The 16,797-nt window shown below is 43.4% G+C and overlaps 1 gene segment (V, D, J or C); it reads right to left on the minus strand.

Annotated features, from left to right (window-relative positions):
• Positions 1 to 4,288: 4,288 nt before the first annotated feature.
• The window catches only part of LOC134372827 (Ig heavy chain V region MOPC 315-like), a 33,395-nt gene continuing 20,886 nt past the window's right edge, over positions 4,289 to 16,797 (minus strand). Inside the window, 3 exon segments of the V gene segment in view lie at positions 4,289 to 4,320; positions 4,890 to 4,986; positions 15,227 to 15,466. Coding sequence covers positions 4,289 to 4,320; positions 4,890 to 4,986; positions 15,227 to 15,466 — 369 coding nt within the window.

Here is a 16,797-nt window from a genome sequence, read left to right on the forward strand (position 1 = left end):
CTGAGCAGTTATGTAATGAAAATAAACAAATGTCATACACAGGGGAAAGGAGAATGAAAATTGCTTCTGTTTGCTGATAATATGATCTTACATATAAAACCCTAAAAACTCCACCTATAAAATTTGAGAACTAATACAAAATGTTGGCAATATAGCATGATAAGAAAATCAACACTCAGAAATCAGTGGTGTTCCTAAACAATAGCAATGTACTTCCTAAAAAATAATCCCAATTACAGTAGCATTAGAAAAACAAATTAAATTCTTGGGATTGAATTTAACCAAGTAGTTTTTAAATGTGTGTGCTGAAAACACTAAACCATTGGTAAAAAATGGAAATGACATAAAAAATGGAATGATATCTTGTTTTCATGAATTTGAAGTATTGATATAGAATCAAACACAAGCAAGCATTTAACATAATATGTATCAAACCCCAATGAAATATTTTCACAGAAATTAAAAAAAAATTTAAAATTTGTTTTAAACCACGAAGGACCTCAAAGAATCAAAGCAATTCTGAACTAAACAGCAAAGTTGAAGGCCGTCAGTGATTTTAATTTGTACTGAAACCTTTTGAGATTATGTTACAAGACTCCATAACTTGTTCAACTTCCTTAGCATATGAGAAAGGATGAAAACAAAAGGTTAATAGAAAAGCGCTGCAAGAGAAGCGCAGAATGTTAGGGGGGGTGTCATTAGTAGAATAGACACTGCCAAGGAAAGAGTCAGAGAGTTTCATCACGTGTCAAATAGACGATTTCAAACTGAAATGAAAATTAAAAAAACAATTAAAAATAAGACAGAACATAGATGATCTGTGGGAGAACGTCAAAACATGTAACATGTGTATAATTGGATCTCCATTGATGCAGAAGGAGAGTAGAACAGAATCTGTTCAAAGATAAATGGATGAGAATTTTTCAACATTGATGGCAGACACAAAAATACAGATCAAGGAAGCCCAGAGAAGAAAAAACAGGATAAATAAAACAACAGCAATGAAGTACATGCACATGCACAGACACACATGCACACACACACACATACAGATACACATACATACATACACATCCCTGCACACAGAAACACACACATAAAGACACACACACATACGTACATACACAAATACATACAGATACATACATGCACATCCCTACACACACACACACAAACACATACAGATACACACATGCACACACATAAACACAAACACACACACAAACGCACAAATACACACAGACACACAGAACCATGACCCAAACCTTAGGCCTTATCATAATAAAATGGCAGAACATATTCAAAGAGGTTAGGTATAAACATGTTTAAATACAAAAGAAGAATGACACAGGTTACAGGGGACTTCATGTCAGAATCAGTGCAAACAAAAATGCAGAGGTTTGAAATACTTAAAGTGTTGGAAGCTGCACCCACCATGCACCAGGAATCTATATTCAGCTAAATGATCCTGCATAAGTGGAGACCAGCATCTCCTCATATGTTCCCTCCCTACGAGAAGGAATGACTATTTGATATATGTCGAATAGCATGGAAATTATAGTCAATAATAATAGATTGTAAATTTCAAAATAGTGAAAAGAGTAAATTTAAAATATCTCACCACAAAAATGGTACGGTGAGGGGATGCATGTGTTGATCAGTTTGACCTGATTTTTCCACATTATCCACATTTATCAAAACATCACGTTCCCCAGAAATGAATACAATTATGATTTATCAGTTAAGATAACATTAATGAAAAAGTGAAGGAGAAATAAAGCGTCTCTCAGACCACACAGTGGTGAAGGATCAAGGCGTCCCTCAGAATCACGAACGAGGTGAGCACGGCTGCCAGCACAGCTTCTATTCGACACCTTCAATGTGACAAGTGGATGTAAAGAAGCAGCAATCATGAGGACACACTCACACAGTCCTTGACTTTCTGGTGGGACACGAGGTGTTCTGGTTTCAGGACTTGCACATAAGGAGCTTAGACGTCATCACTCCCATCCAGACAACAAGAAAAATCCTGAACAGACTGAAAATCAGTAACTCTTCTTATATCTGTAAAAGAAGTGAAATCACAGGGTAAACTGTTGTCCCCAAAGTTGAAGATGCAGTCAGGAAGGTACAGAGGGTCACAGCTTGTCCGATCAGAAACTCATGAGCAGAAATATCTGTGGGATCCAGGATGGGGGTAGAAAATCATGAACTGTATTGGAGAACTGCTGAAGACTCAGTGGGCAAATCTAAGTGTTGGGTGCACCCCAGGGAGATGGCCTTAGAGATCCCAAAGCTTTTAAACTCTACCTCAGGGGCCTGACTAGGTTGTTAAAGAAAATGTCATAGAAGAATCCTCATGGCCCTAGCAGAGAAAGGGGGAAAGCAGCCATTCTGAATCACACCACGATCTCTTTTCACCACCAGCAGCATGATGTTATTTATGACAAGGATTGACCTCAAGGGAAACTAAATTAGCTGATTCTAATAGGTTGGGACTCATACAGAGCACAATTGACCTGAGAGAAGAGAAACAGGCAATCCCATGCCCCAGCGCTGAGAACCTTCTAGTCTACACTAAGGGAGGAATAAAGGAGAAGCATCTGTGAAGGTCACACCCAGGACACAGCTCACTAAAGGACAGAAGTCATCATGGGACAGTGTACTGCTTCCCCTACCCCACATCCTACCCATATCAACAGGGCTTCTGTGTAATACAGAGAAAAACTAAAACAGCACATGCACCTTAGACAGTACTTATTCAGTCTCTGTGAAAACCTAGTCCACCGAGGAGACAAAAAGAAAGACATCAAGGGACATTTCATCCAGTCTATAGCACATCTTATCCTATTTACAGTGTGCTTTGCCTGTCCACGTTTCCACCGTGGATCATGCTGTTCTATCACCTCCTTTGTTCTTGGCATTTCCTCATTTCCTGATATATGTGGAAGCCGTAGGATCCCTGCTGTGCACCACGTGAGGTCTCTGCCTTCACAGCTCATCCCTATCACTGAGCCTCGGATCTGCACCTGCACTGGGGAGGGTTGATGGGAACCGAGCTGGGCTCTGGACCTGTGGAGCTGAGCGTCTGGGGACAGAGCAAGTGAGAATTTACACAATAGAAGACAGATGGTGACACTAGGGTGAGTGTCTCTGGGATACCTGGAGGCAGCAGAGAGTGGGCAGGACTCAGGACTCTGTCCATCTGGTTCTCATTATCCGCATGGATTCTCCCCATGGAAGCTGAGAGACAAGATGTAGGGCGCAGTTCCCAGGGCTACTTTGAGAGACACAGCCCAAAAGTCAGCCCAGTGGGGGCCTAATTGGGTTTTATCTCTGCGCTTGTCATTCTGAATCCTCCACATGGAAGTATCAGAGCTGCGTCGGCCCTCAGGCAGCTGCTTCTCCATCCAGGCCACTGAGGGAAGGACAGAGAGTGGGACAAATCCTGAACATCAGTGTCCACGGATGAGGATCCAGAGGCTAAAATTCCTCAATGAGGATAGAGACGCCATGGGCAGAGGTCCTGTAGGATGAGCATAACCATGTGGGGACATGTGTGCTTGACTGAGGGGAAGGCCCAGTGAGGGACAGTGTTCGCCTAGACTGAGATAACCTCTAGAGAAAATTATTATTCATAAAGGAATGATAAGAATCCTTACAATGATTTATTTGTCAGGTAAGAGGACAGCTCATGTTAACACCTAATATAAGAAAGGTCCCAGTGAATATTATCTACAGATGAGAAAAGTTACTTCACTCTGTGTTGCCTGCAGTGAGAACATGGGAATTAGAGTCACAAAGAAAAATGCAGGACATGACCCAGGGGGACATCTGGGAGTCAGCAGAGCAGAGGAAACCTCAGATCCCAAGAGGAACCCCCATCCCCTCTCTGCACCTGCTCCATGGGGCACAGGAGCTGGGTGGGCCTTGCACGCCCCCTGCAGCCGACACCCCTCCTGTATCCTGAAGGAGGTTTGTGTCCGGGCTCACGCTGACTTCCTGTCCCTGTGTCTCTCGCACAGTAATACACACCTGTGTCCTCATCGGTCACAGAGCTCAGCTGCAGGGAGAACTGGTTCTTGGACGTGTCTCTGGTGATGGAGGTGCGGCTCTTGAGCGATGGGTTATAATATGTGCTTCCTTCATAACCAATTACTCCCATCCACTCAAGGCTCTTCCCCGTGGGCTGGCGGATCCAGCTCCAAGCATAACCACTGGTGATGGAGTAACCAGAGACATCGCAGGTGAGAGAGAGGGTCTGCGAGGGCTTCACCAGTCCTGGGCCCTACTCCTGCAGCTGCACCTCGGACAGGACACCTGGAGACAAGGAGCATCAGTCTCTATTAGTCACGTGCAGTCACAAACATCCCACAGACCCATGTCTGTCATCTGAGGCACTCACCGTGGGAAGCTGTCACCAGAGAAATGAGAAGACCCCACAATCTCATCTTCTGTTAGATCTCAACTCTGCCTTCCCCAGAGACCTGAGTCCTGTCTGAGGACAGACCTGTGAGCTTCCACCACCCATGAGTCCACATTTACCCTGGAGCTTGAAGGAAAATTTGCATGTGGGAGAGCTCTGTCCTTATAAGTGCTGAGGAACTGAGGTGAGATTATCTGTTTTTTTGTTTTCTTTTAATTAACTGCGAGCTTTTTTTTTTTCTTTAAAATTTTTTCACAAGTAATTGTGAGATGGGTGAGAACTTGCTGAGTTTCAAACATGGAAAGATGTGACCCTAGCTGCCTGAGGCCAGATCTAACTTTCTTCAACCCCTGTCTTCCCTTGTGCTCTCTTGGACTTAGCCCAACTCTGTCTGATAAACTCAGGCTCTGGGTCTTGCTTCCACAGTTCTGGTCCCCGCACCCCCTGCTTTATTTCCCTGCACCCTCTCCCGTGATGTGCTTCTCGTCACCCTGAGAGCTCGTTCCATCGTTCCACTGTTGCTGCTCCATGAGCTCCAGGCCTGCCTTGTGCTCTTCGTCCTGCCATATAAGACACAGCCCTTCAGAATCCACAAAGACCTGCCAAAGATGATGCCCTGTGCATTACTCTGGAGAATGGAAAAGGATTCTCAATGTTTTGGAAAGAGACCAAGACTCTTGTACATTCCGGCTTCCCTCAGTCATTCCTGTTCATCTAAAGTGTAAAAATGTTCAACGTAAATTCAGTTTTCATTCACATTTTACGGATGTTAATCTTTCATTTAATCTCCCAATCTCATCAGATATTCCAGGTGTAAGTACACACACACACACACACACACACACACACACACACACACACGCGCAATTAATTGCAATGGTTAACATGCAAGCAGTAATATCATCCTTAATATAAAAATTTTAAAAACATATTTCCCTTTGAGGTCTGTGTGTTGGGGCCCACGACAGCTGCTCCAGGACTGTGGGCACCACCCTCTGTACCACTGCCCACCACAGAGAAAGAGGCCAGGAGCTAGGGTGGATGCTGTGCTGTGTCTGACCCTGTGAGCCCCCTCTCAGTCCCAAGAGCCGGTCCATGTCATGGAGGGACAGCCCTTCAAGGGCCCTGAATAAATTTCAAGACAGGAGCTGCTGTTGGACAATTTGGAGCCAATTCTTCAGTTCCTGTTAACTGATACATTTTCTTGGAGTTTTCCAAAATGTTAAAAATCCTGGTAAAAGGCAAAGAAAAACAAATGCTGTGAAATAACAAATCAATATCAGAACCAGACTAAGATATGACACAGATTTTCTAATTATCAGGGAGTAGATTTAAAGTAACCATGTTTAGTTTGCAATTATGTTTCAGTTTTTTTCCAATCCTTCAGCTGACTCTAAAGAGTTCTTGTTGCCCACGTCTATTTGTCCAGAATAATTTAACCGGACGGTCTGCCTAGTGGATCAAACAGCCCAGCATCTCATCTGGAGTAACAGAGAAGGACAGAGATCTGCATCTTGCTCATTTCTTTTTTTTTTAAAATTTTTATTTCTATTTTTATTTTTTTTTAAATTTCATTTTGTCGATATACATTGTGGCTGATTATTGCTCCCCATCACCAAAACCTCCCTCCCTTCTCCCTCACCCCCTCCCACCCAACAATGTCCTTTCTGTTTGCTTGTCCTATCAACTTCAAGTAATTGTGGTTGTTATATCTTCTTCGCCCCCCCCCCGGTTTCGTGTGTGTGTGTGTGTGTGTGTGTGTGTGTGTGTGTGTGTGTGTGTGAATTTATATATTAATTTTTAGCTCCCAACAATAAGTGAGAACATGTGGTATTTCTCTTTCTGTGCCTGACTTGTTTCACTTAATACAATTCTCTCGTGGTCCATCCATGTTGTTGCAAATGGCTGTATTTCATTCGTTTTAATAGCTGAGTAGTATTCCATTGTGTAGATGTATCACATTTTCCATATCCACTCTTCTGATGATGGACATTCGGGCTGGTTCCAACTCTTGGCTATTGTAAAGAGTGCTGCGATGAATATTGGGGAACAGGTATACCTTCGACTTGATGATTTCCATTCCTCTGGGTATATTCCCAACAGTGGGATAGCTGCGTCGTATGGTAGATCTATCTGCAATTGTTTGAGGAACCTCCATACCATTTTCCATAGAGGCTGCACCATTTTGCAGTCCCACCAACAATGTATGATTGTTCCTTTTTCTCCGCAGCCTCGCCAGCATTTATCGTTCAGAGTCTTTTGGATTTTAGCCATCCTAACTGGGGTTAGATGGTATCTCAATGTGGTTTTGATTTGCATTTCCCGGATGCTGAGTGATGTTGAGCATTTTTTCATATGTCTGTTGGCCATTTGGATATCTTCCTTAGAGAAATGCCTGCTTAGCTCTTTTGCCCATTTTTTAATTGGGTTTCTTGTTTTCTTCTTGTAAAGTTGTTTGAGTTCCTTATATATTCTGGATATTAATCCTTTGTCAGATGTACATTTTGCAAATACTTTCTCCCACTCTGTTGGTTGTCTTTTAACTCTGTTAATTGTTTCTTTTGCTGTGCAGAAGCTTTTTAGTTTGATATAATCCCATTTGTTTATTTTTCCTTTGGTTGCCTGTGCTTTTGGGGTCGTATTCATGAAGTCTGTGTCCAGTCCTATTTCCTGAAGTGTTTCTCCTATGTTTTCTTTAAGAAGTTTTATTGTTTCAGGGTGTATATTTAAATCCTTGATCCATTTTGAGTTGATTTTAGTATACGGTGAGAGGTATGGATCTAGTTTCATTCTCCTGCATATGGAAATCCAGTTATCCCAGCACCATTTGCTTAAGAGGCAGTCCCTTCGCCAGTGAATAGGCTTGGTGCCTTTGTCAAAGATCAGATGGCAGGAAGTGTGTGGGTTGATTTCTGGATTCTCTATTCTATTCCATTGGTCAGTGTGTCTGTTTTTATGCCAGTACCATACTGTTTTGGTTATTATAGCTTTGTAGTATAGCTTAAGTTGGGTAGTGTTATGCCTCCAGCTTTATTTTTTATGCTCAGCATTGCTTTGGCTATGTGTGGTCTTTTATTGTTCCATATAAATGAGTGGATAGTTTTTTCTATTTCTGAGAAAAATGTCTTTGGAATTTTGATGGGGATTGCATTGAATTTGTATATCACTTTGGGTAGTATGGACATTTTCACTATGTTGATTCTTCCAATCCAAGAGCATGGGATATCTTTCCATCTTCTTGTATCCTCTCTAATTTCTCTCAGCAGTGGTTTGTAGTTCTCATTATAGAGATTTTTCACCTCCTTGGTTAACTCAATTCCTAAGTATTTTATTTTTTTGGTGGCTATTGTAAATGGGCAGGCTTTCTTGATTTCTCGTTCTGCATGTTCACTATTGGAGAAAAGAAATGCTACTGATTTTTGTGTGTTGATTTTGTATCCTGCTACTGTGCTGAAATCATTTATCAATTCCAGCAGTTTTTTTTGTAGAGGTTTTAGGCTGTTCGATATATAGGATCATGTCATCTGCAAACAGGGACAGTTTGAATTCCTCTTTTCCAATCTGGATGCCCTTTATTTCCTTCTCTTCTCTGATTGCTCAGGCTAGTACTTCCAACACTATGTTAAATAGGAGTGGTGAGAGTGGGCATCCTTGTCTAGTTCCTGTTCTTAAAGGAAAAGCTTTCAGCTTTTCCCCATTCAGGATGATAGTGGCAGTGGGTTTGTGATATATGGCTTTAATTATGTTGAGATACTTTCCCTTCTACCTAACTTATAGAGGGTCTTTGTCATGAATGAGTGCTGAACTTTATCAAATGCTTTTTCAGCATCTATAGAGATGATCATATGGTCCTTGTGTTTGAGTTTATTAATATGGTGTATCACATTTATTGATTTGCGTATGTTGAACCAACCTTGCATCCCTGGGATGAATCCCACTTGATCGTGTTGAATAATTTTACGTATGTGTTGCTGTATTCTGTTTGCTAGTATTTTAGTGAGGATTTTTGCATCTATATTCATCAAGGATATCGGCCTGTAGTTTTCTTTTTTGGTTATATCTTTACCTGGTTTTGGTATCAGGATGATGTTTGCTTCATAGAATGAGTTTGGGAGATTTGCGTCCGTTTCAATCTTTTGGAATAGTTTGTAAAGAATCGGTGTCAATTCCTCTTTGAATGTTTGGTAAAATTCTGCTGTGAATCCATCTGGTCCTCGGCTTTTCTTTGTTGGGAGCCTTCTGATAACAGCTTCAATCTCCTTTATTGTTATTGGTCTGTTCAAATTTTCTCCGTCTTCATGGTTCAGTTTTGGGAGCTTGTGTGTGTCCAGAAATTTATCCATTTCCTCCAGATTTTCAAATTTGTTGGCGTTTAGTTGTTTATAGTAGTCTCGAATGATTCCTTGTATTTCAGATGAATCATTTGTAATATCGCCTTTTTCATTTCTAATTTTTTATTTGAGTCTTCTCTCTTCTTGTTTTTGTTAGCCATGCTAATGGTTTGTCAATTTTATTTATCTTTTCAAAAAACGAACTTTTTGATTCGTTGATCTTTTGAATTGTTTTTTGGTTTTCCATTTCATTCAGTTCTCCTCTGATCTTAATGATTTCTCTCCGTCTGCTAACTTTAGGTTTGGATTGTTCTTGTTTTTGTAGTTCTTTAAGGTGAAGTGTTACGTTGTTCACTTGCCATCTTTCCATTCTTCTGAAGTGAGTGTTTAATGCAATAAATTTCCCCCTCAATACTGCTTTTGCAGTATCCCACAGGTTTTGGTATGATGTATCATTGTTTTCATTAGTTTCAATAAATTTTTTGATTTCCTGCTTGATTTCTTCTTGGACCCATATGTCATTAAGTAGAATGCTGTTTAATTTCCATGTGTTTGTATAGTTTCCAGAGTTTCGTTTGTTATTAATTTCTAGTTTTAATCCATTGTGGTCTGAGAAAATACATGGGATAGTTCCATTTTTTTTGAATTTATTGAGACTTGATTTGTGACCTAATATGTGATCTATCCTGGAGAATGATCCATGTGCTGATGAGAAGAATGAATATTCTGAGGTTGTTGGGTGGAATGTTCTGTAGATATCTGCCAATTCCAATTGGTCTAGAGTCTTGTTTAGATCTTGTGTTTCTCTACTGATACTTTGCCTAGATGATCTGTCTAATATTGACAGTGGGGTGTTCAGGTCCCCTGCTATTATGGTATTAGTGTCTATTTCCTTCTTTAGGTCTAATAGAGTTTGTTTTATAAATCTGGCTGCTCCAACATTGGGTGCGTACATATTTATGATTGTTATGTCTTCTTGATGGATCAGTCCTTTTATCATTAAGTAGTGTCCCTCATTGTCTCTTTTTATGGTTTTTAGTTTAAAGTCTATTTTGTCAGATATAAGAATAGCCACTCCAGCTCGTTTTTCTTTTCTGTTTGCATGGTAAATCTTTTTCCATCCATTCACTCTTAGTCTGTGTGAATGTTTATGGGTGAGGTGGGTCTCTTGTACGAAGCATATAGTTGGGTCCTCCTTTTTGATCCAGTCAGCCAGTCTGTGTCTTTTGATTGGGGAATTTAAGCCTTTTACATTCAGAGTTGTTATTGAAAGGTGTTGATTTATTCCTTGCATTTTATTGGTTGTTTGGTTGTCTTAGGTGTCTTTTGTTCCTTGCTTTCTGATTTACTGTTTGGTTTCTGTGTTTGTTGGTTCCTTAGGTTGTAGATAGCATTTTTGTTTGCTTGTTTTCTCTTCATGAATGCCATTTTTATTATACTAGTAGGTATTGATTTTTCTTGGGTTTTTATGGCAGTGGTATTTATTTTTCAGGAACCAAACCCAGTACTCCCTTGAGGATTTCTTGTAAGGGTGGTCGTGTGGTAGTGAACTCTAGCAGTTTTGTTTGTCTGAGAAATATATTATTTGCCCTTCATTTCGGAAGGATAGGCTTGGAGGGTAGAGTATTCTTGGCTGGCAATCTTTGTCTTTTAGTATTTTGAAAATATCATCCCATTCCTTTCTAGCTTTTAGGGTTTGTGATGAGAAGTCTCATGTTAGCCTGATTGGGGCTCCCTTATATGTGATTTGATGCTTCTCTCTTGCAGCTTTTTAGATTCTCTCTCTGTGTCTGAGTTTTGCCAATTTGACTATGACATGACTTGGAGAAGGCCTTTTTGGGTTGAATACGTTTGGAGATCATTGAGCTTCCTGGATCTGAAGATCTGTGATTTTTCCTATACCTGGGAAGTTTTCTGCCAGTATTTTGTTGAATATGTTTTCAATGGAATCTCCGTTTTCCTCCCCTTCTGGGATACTCGTGACTCAGATATTTGAGCGCTTAAGGTTGTCTGATATCTCCCTCAGATTTTCTTCAATGTCTTTGATTCTTTTTTCTTTCTTTTTGTCTGCTTGTTTTATTTCAAACAGCCCATCTTCAACTTCAGAGGTTCTCTCTTCAACTTCGACAAGCCTGCTGGTTAAACTCTCCATTGTATTTTTTATTTCGCTGAATAACTTCTTCAGTTCAGCAAGTTCTGCTACATTTTTTTTCAGGACATTGATTTCTTTGTACATTTCCTCTTTCAGATCCTGTATACTTTTCCTCATTTCATCATGATGTCTATCTGTGTGTTCTTGTATCTCATTCAGTTTCCTTAGAATTATCACTCGAAAATACTTGTCAGTCATTTCAAGGGGTTCTTGTTCTACAGGATCTAGAGTTTGAGATTTATTAACTTTTGGTGGTGTACTTTCTTGATTTTTTGTATTTCTGGTATCTTTTTTTTTGATGTTTATTCATTCTGGCAGGGGGTTTCATAGTCCACTGGTTTGAGACTGATGAATAACTAGGATGTTGCTGTGGTTGCCAATTTTGTATGGCTCCCTCCGTGGCTGCTCAGTTGGCCTCTAGTGCCTTGTGTGTGTTGTTGGCTCCGGTCTTGGGCTTCTCCCGAGAGCCACCTTTCTGGTCAGCTTGGACTCTGCTGGGCTGGTGCATCACGTACCCCAGGGTGTGTGATCTCTGTTGAGCTTTCCCTTCCTGTGCAGGACTTCTCCCTGTTCTGTGTGCTCTGGCCCAGGCTGTTAGATCGTGCAGTGGCGACCCCACCGGGTGTGTGGTTTCTGTCGAGTTTCCGCCTCCCTGGCCGCAGGTCTCCCCACTCTGTGCACACTGTGCTGGGCTGGGGCGTGTCTTCTACAACCCTCGTCTATCAGCTGGGCCTTCAAGACCCTGCTCGGCACCGCCTCACCCAGGAAGTCTACCAGGTTTCTGCTAGGCACAGACGACCAGTCGCTCTGGGTGCCTTTGTAGCACTGTGTAGATCTTTCTTGGGACTTGTTCACCTTTGTATCCCCCCGGTATAAACCGAGTCTTGCGCCCGCCTGCAGCCAGCTCTCCGGCAGGTTCAAGCGGACCTGGGAACTCTCCTAGCACACTATTCCCAACCAGAAATTGGTTAGGCTTTTTTCCGAACTGGTGGCCGCAGAGATGGTATCTGCCTCCCAGTAACAGGAATTTTACCAGGGGCCAGAGTCCAGGGTGTGGTGGAATGACAGTCGGCTCGCCCGTACATCCTTGCCCTCTCGACACTGGACGGGGATGCCCCATGCCACCAACCCGCCAGAGAACCATGGAGGGAGTGGGATGGGAAGCCGGCCCACAGGCTCCAGAAAGCCCCGCTCCGGGGCAAGCAATTGGGAAGGCTCAGTGACGGCCGAGCCTTGCAGAGCTGTCAGCACCTGGGAAAATGGAGGCAGCCCCGGGGGCGGTCAGTGGCCTGGTGATGCAAGCGAGAGCCGTGTGGGCATCAGCCCCCCAAACAGGGCTGGTCCAGGGGTCACTCACAGGGTTCTGCCAGGTCCTGCGCTCACTCTCTGCCTTTGGTTTGCCGCCTTCCCCGTTCTCAGCCACTGCCACCTCGGGCTGTTCCATCTTGCTCATTTGTACTATAATGTGCTCATGAGGGAAGTTGCAGTGAGGAGATGTGTCTGATTCATAACGTTACTCAGGAACCCAGACTCCCACTGGTTTTAAACCCAGAATGTACAGCTTGTGGACTGACATATAACTGTAAATAGAGTAGATGGAAACAAATTTCAGGTGGAATATTTTTTAACTGTTGCAAAGACACTCAAAATGAGTTCTCCCTACTAACCATTTTAAAGATGCTTCCATATAAAAGAAGAATGATAGGGATTACAGAGGACTTCTTGTCAGAATCCACGCAAACAAAAATGGAGAGGTTTGAAATATTTTAAGTGTTGGAGGCAACAAGCACCATCACCTGGATTCTACCTTCAGCTAAATGACCCTTCAAAACTGAAGGAGACCAGGGTCTCCTTATATCCTCCTTCTACCCAAGAAGGAGTGAACATTTGATATTTGTTGAATTTCACTGGAACTATAGTCAATAAAAATAGATCGTTTATTTTAAAACAGCAAAGAGTAAATTTCAAAAGTCTAACCACAAAACTTATAAGGGAAAGTGATAGATCTGCTAATCCGTTTGACCTAATTATTCCACATTATACACATTTATCAAAAAATCACGCTGTTCCCCATAAATGAATACAATTATGATGTGTCAATTAAGAAAACATTAACGAAAAATGTGAAGGAGAAATAGCCTCTCTCAGACCACACAGTGGTGAAGGATCAAGGCGTCCCTCAGAATCATGAACGAGGTGAGCACGGCGGCCAGCACAGCTTCTACTCGACACCTTCAATGTGACAAGTGGACGTAAACAAGCAGCAATCATGAGGACACACACAGTCCTTGATCTCCAGGTGTGACACGAGGAGTTCTGGTCTCAGGTCTTGCACATATGAAGCTTGGACGTCATCACTGCCGACCAGACAACATGAAAAACCCTGAACAGACTGAAAATCAGTAACTCTTCTTCTATTTGTAAAAGAAGTGAAGTCACAGGGTGAACTGCTGTCCCCAAATTGAAGATGCAGTCAGGAAGGAACAGAGGGTCACAGCTTGCCTGATCAGAAACTCACGAGCAGAAACCTGAATGGGATCCAGGACGGGGTAGAAAAACATGAACTGTAAATGAAAAATTGCTGAAGACTCAGTGTGTGCCAATCAGAGTTGGGTGCACCCTAGGAGGCCAGCCTTAGGGATCCCCAAAACTATTAAACTCTACCTGAAGGACCCAACTAGGTTCCCAAGGAAAATATCATAGAAGAATCCTCCTGCTCCCAGCAGAGAAAGGGGGAAAGGAGCCAGCCTGAGACACACCAGAGCAGGACGTTCTTTCTGAGAAGACTGACATCAGGAGGAACTAATTTAGCTGATCCTAATAGGTTGGGGTTTTATCAGAGCATCATCGACCTGAGAGAAGAGATGCGCTCAACTCCATCCCTCTGCCCCTGAGAGCTTTCTAGTCTCCACTAAGGGAGGGTGAAGGCAGAAGCACTTGGAAGGTCCCACCCAGGACACGGCTCACTAAAGGACAGAAGTCATCATAGGACTGTGCAGTGCTTCCCCTACCCCACACCTTACCCACATGGACGGGGCTTCTGTGTAATATCAGAGAAAAACTAAAGCACCACATTTAAGCAGTGTCTGTGAAACCATAATCCACAGACGAGAAAATAAGGAGGACATCAGGGGACATTGTACCGAGTCGGTGACTTGTCATGTCATCCTCTTTACAGTGTCTTTTGCAGGGGCAAAGTTTTGATTAATGACTCCAGCCTGTCTATGGTTTTTCCCTGGATCTTGTTGTTGTCTCACCTCCTCTACATGTGGAATTTCCTCAATTCCTGAAATATACAAGCCGTAGGTTCCCTGCTCTGCACCACGTGAGGTCTCTGCCTTCACAGCTCATCCTCATCACTGAGCCTCGGATCTGCACCTGCACTGGGGAGGGTTGATGGGAACCGAGCAGGGCTCTGGACCTGTGGAGCTGAGCGTCTGGGGACAGAGCAAGTGAGAATTTACACAATAGAAGACAGAAGGTGACACTAGAGTGAGTGTTTGTGGGATAAATGGTTGCAGCAGAGTGGGGAGTGGGCGGGTCTCAGGGCTCTGTCCATCTGGTCTCATTATCCGCATGGATTATCTTCTCCCCATGGAAGCTGAGAGACAAGTCTTAGAACACAGTTCCCAAGGGTACATAGATCCCAGCCCAAAATTCAGCCCAGCGGGCCTCTGATTGATTATCTCAGTGCTTGTCATCCTGAATCCTCCATATGGAAGTATCAGAGCTGGGTGTGGCCCTCAGGCAGCTGCTTCTCCGTCCAAGACACTGAGGAACGGACAGAGAGTGAGACCAACCCTGAACATCAGTGTCCACAGTGTGGATGAGGATCCAGAGGCTAAAATTCCTCAATGAGGATAGAGACGCCATGGGCAGGGGTCCTGTAGGATGAGCATAACCATGTGGGGACATGTGTGCTTGACTGAGGGAAAGGCCAATAAGGGACAATGATTTAATTGTCAGGAAAGAGGACAGCTCATGTTATCACCTAACAAAAGAAAGGTCCCAGTGAATGGAAAAATCTTATCTACAGATGAGAAAAGTTACTTCACTCTGTGTTGCCTGCAATGAGAACATGGGAATTAGAGTCACAAAGAACAAAGCAGGAAATGACACTGGGGGACATGTGAGAGTCAGCAGAGCAGAGGAAAGCTCAGATCCCAAGAGGAACCCCCATCCCCTCTCTGCACCTGCTCCATGGGGCACAGGAGCTTGGTGGGCCTTGAGCGCCCCCTGCAGCCCAGACCCCTCCTGTATCCTGCAGGGAGGTTTGTGTCTGGGCTCAGGATGACTTCCTGTCAGTGTGTCTCTCGCACAGTAATACACGCCTGTGTCCTCGTCGGTCACAGAGCTCAGCTGCAGGGAGAACTGGTTGTTGGACGTGTCTCTGGTGATGGAGGTGCGGCTCTCGAGGGACGGGTTATAATATGTGCTTCCACTATAACTAATGCGTCCCATCCACTCAAGGCTCTTCCCTGTGGGCTGGCGGATCCAGTGCCAGTAGTAACCACTGGTGATGGAGTCACCAGAGACATCGCAGGTGAGAGAGAGGGTCTGTGAGGGCTTCACCAGTCCTGGGCCCGACTCCTGCAGCTGCACCTCGGACAGGACACCTGGAGACAAGGAGAATCAATCACTGTCAGTCACATGCAGGCACAACCATCCCACTGACCCATGTCTGTCATCTGAGACACTCACCTTGAGGAGCTGTCACCAGGCAAAGGAGAAGACCCCACAATCTCATCTTCTGTTAGATCTCAACTCTGCCTTCCCCAGAGACCTGAGCCCTGTCTGAGGACAGACCTGTGAGCTTCCACCACCCATGAGTCCACATTTACCCTGGAGCTTGAAGGAAAATTTGCATGTGGGAGAGCTCTGTCCTTATAAGTGCTGAGGAACTGAGGTGAGATATTCTGTTTTTTTTTGTTTTCTTTTAATTAACTGCGAGCTTTTTTTTTTTCTTTAAAATTATTTGACATGTAATTGTGAGATGGGTTAGAAGTTGCTGAGTTTCAAACATGGAAAAATGTGACCCTAGCTGTCTGAGGCCAGATCTACCTTCCTTCAACCCCTGTCTTCCACTGTGCTCTCTTGGACTCAGCCCAACTCCCTCTCATTATCTCAGGCTCTGGGTCTTGCTACCACAGTTCTGGTCCCAGCACGACCCCTGCTTTCTTTCCCTGCACCCTCTCCCGTGACGTGGTTCTCGTCACCCTGAGAGCTCGTTCCATCGTTCCACTGTTGCTGCTCCATGAGCTCCAGGACTGCCTTCTGCTCTCCGTCCTGCCATATAAGACACAGCCCTTCAGAATCCACAGAGACCTGCCAAAGACGATGCCCTGTGCATTACTCTGGAGAATGGAAAAGGATTCTCAATGTTTTGGAAAGAGATCCAGACTCTTGTAAATTCCGGCTTCCCTCAGTCATTCCTGTTCATCTAAAGTGTAAACATGTTTAACCTAAATTCAGTTTTCATTCACATTTTACGGATGTTAATCTTTCATTTAATCTCCCAATCTCATCAGATATTCCTGCTGTAAATATATATATACAATCAATTGCAATGGTTAACATGCGAGCAGTAATAACATCCTTAATATAAAAATTTTAAAAACATATTTCCCTTTGAGGTCTGTGTGTTGGGGCCCACGACAGCTGCTCCGAGACTGTGGGCACCACCCTCTGTACCACTGCCCATCACAGAGAAAGAGGCCAGGAGCTAGGGTGGACGCTGTGCTGTGTCTGACCCTGTGAGCCCCCTCTCAGTCCCAAGAGCAGGTTCATGTCATGGAGGGACAGCCCTTCAAGGGCCCTGAATGAATTTCAAGACAGGAGCTGCTGTTGGACAATTTGGGGCCAATTCTTCACTTCCTGTTAACTCATAC

Source organism: Cynocephalus volans, chromosome 3 (assembly GCF_027409185.1).
Source record: "Cynocephalus volans isolate mCynVol1 chromosome 3, mCynVol1.pri, whole genome shotgun sequence".
In the NCBI taxonomy this organism is placed as follows: Eukaryota; Metazoa; Chordata; class Mammalia; order Dermoptera; family Cynocephalidae; genus Cynocephalus; species Cynocephalus volans.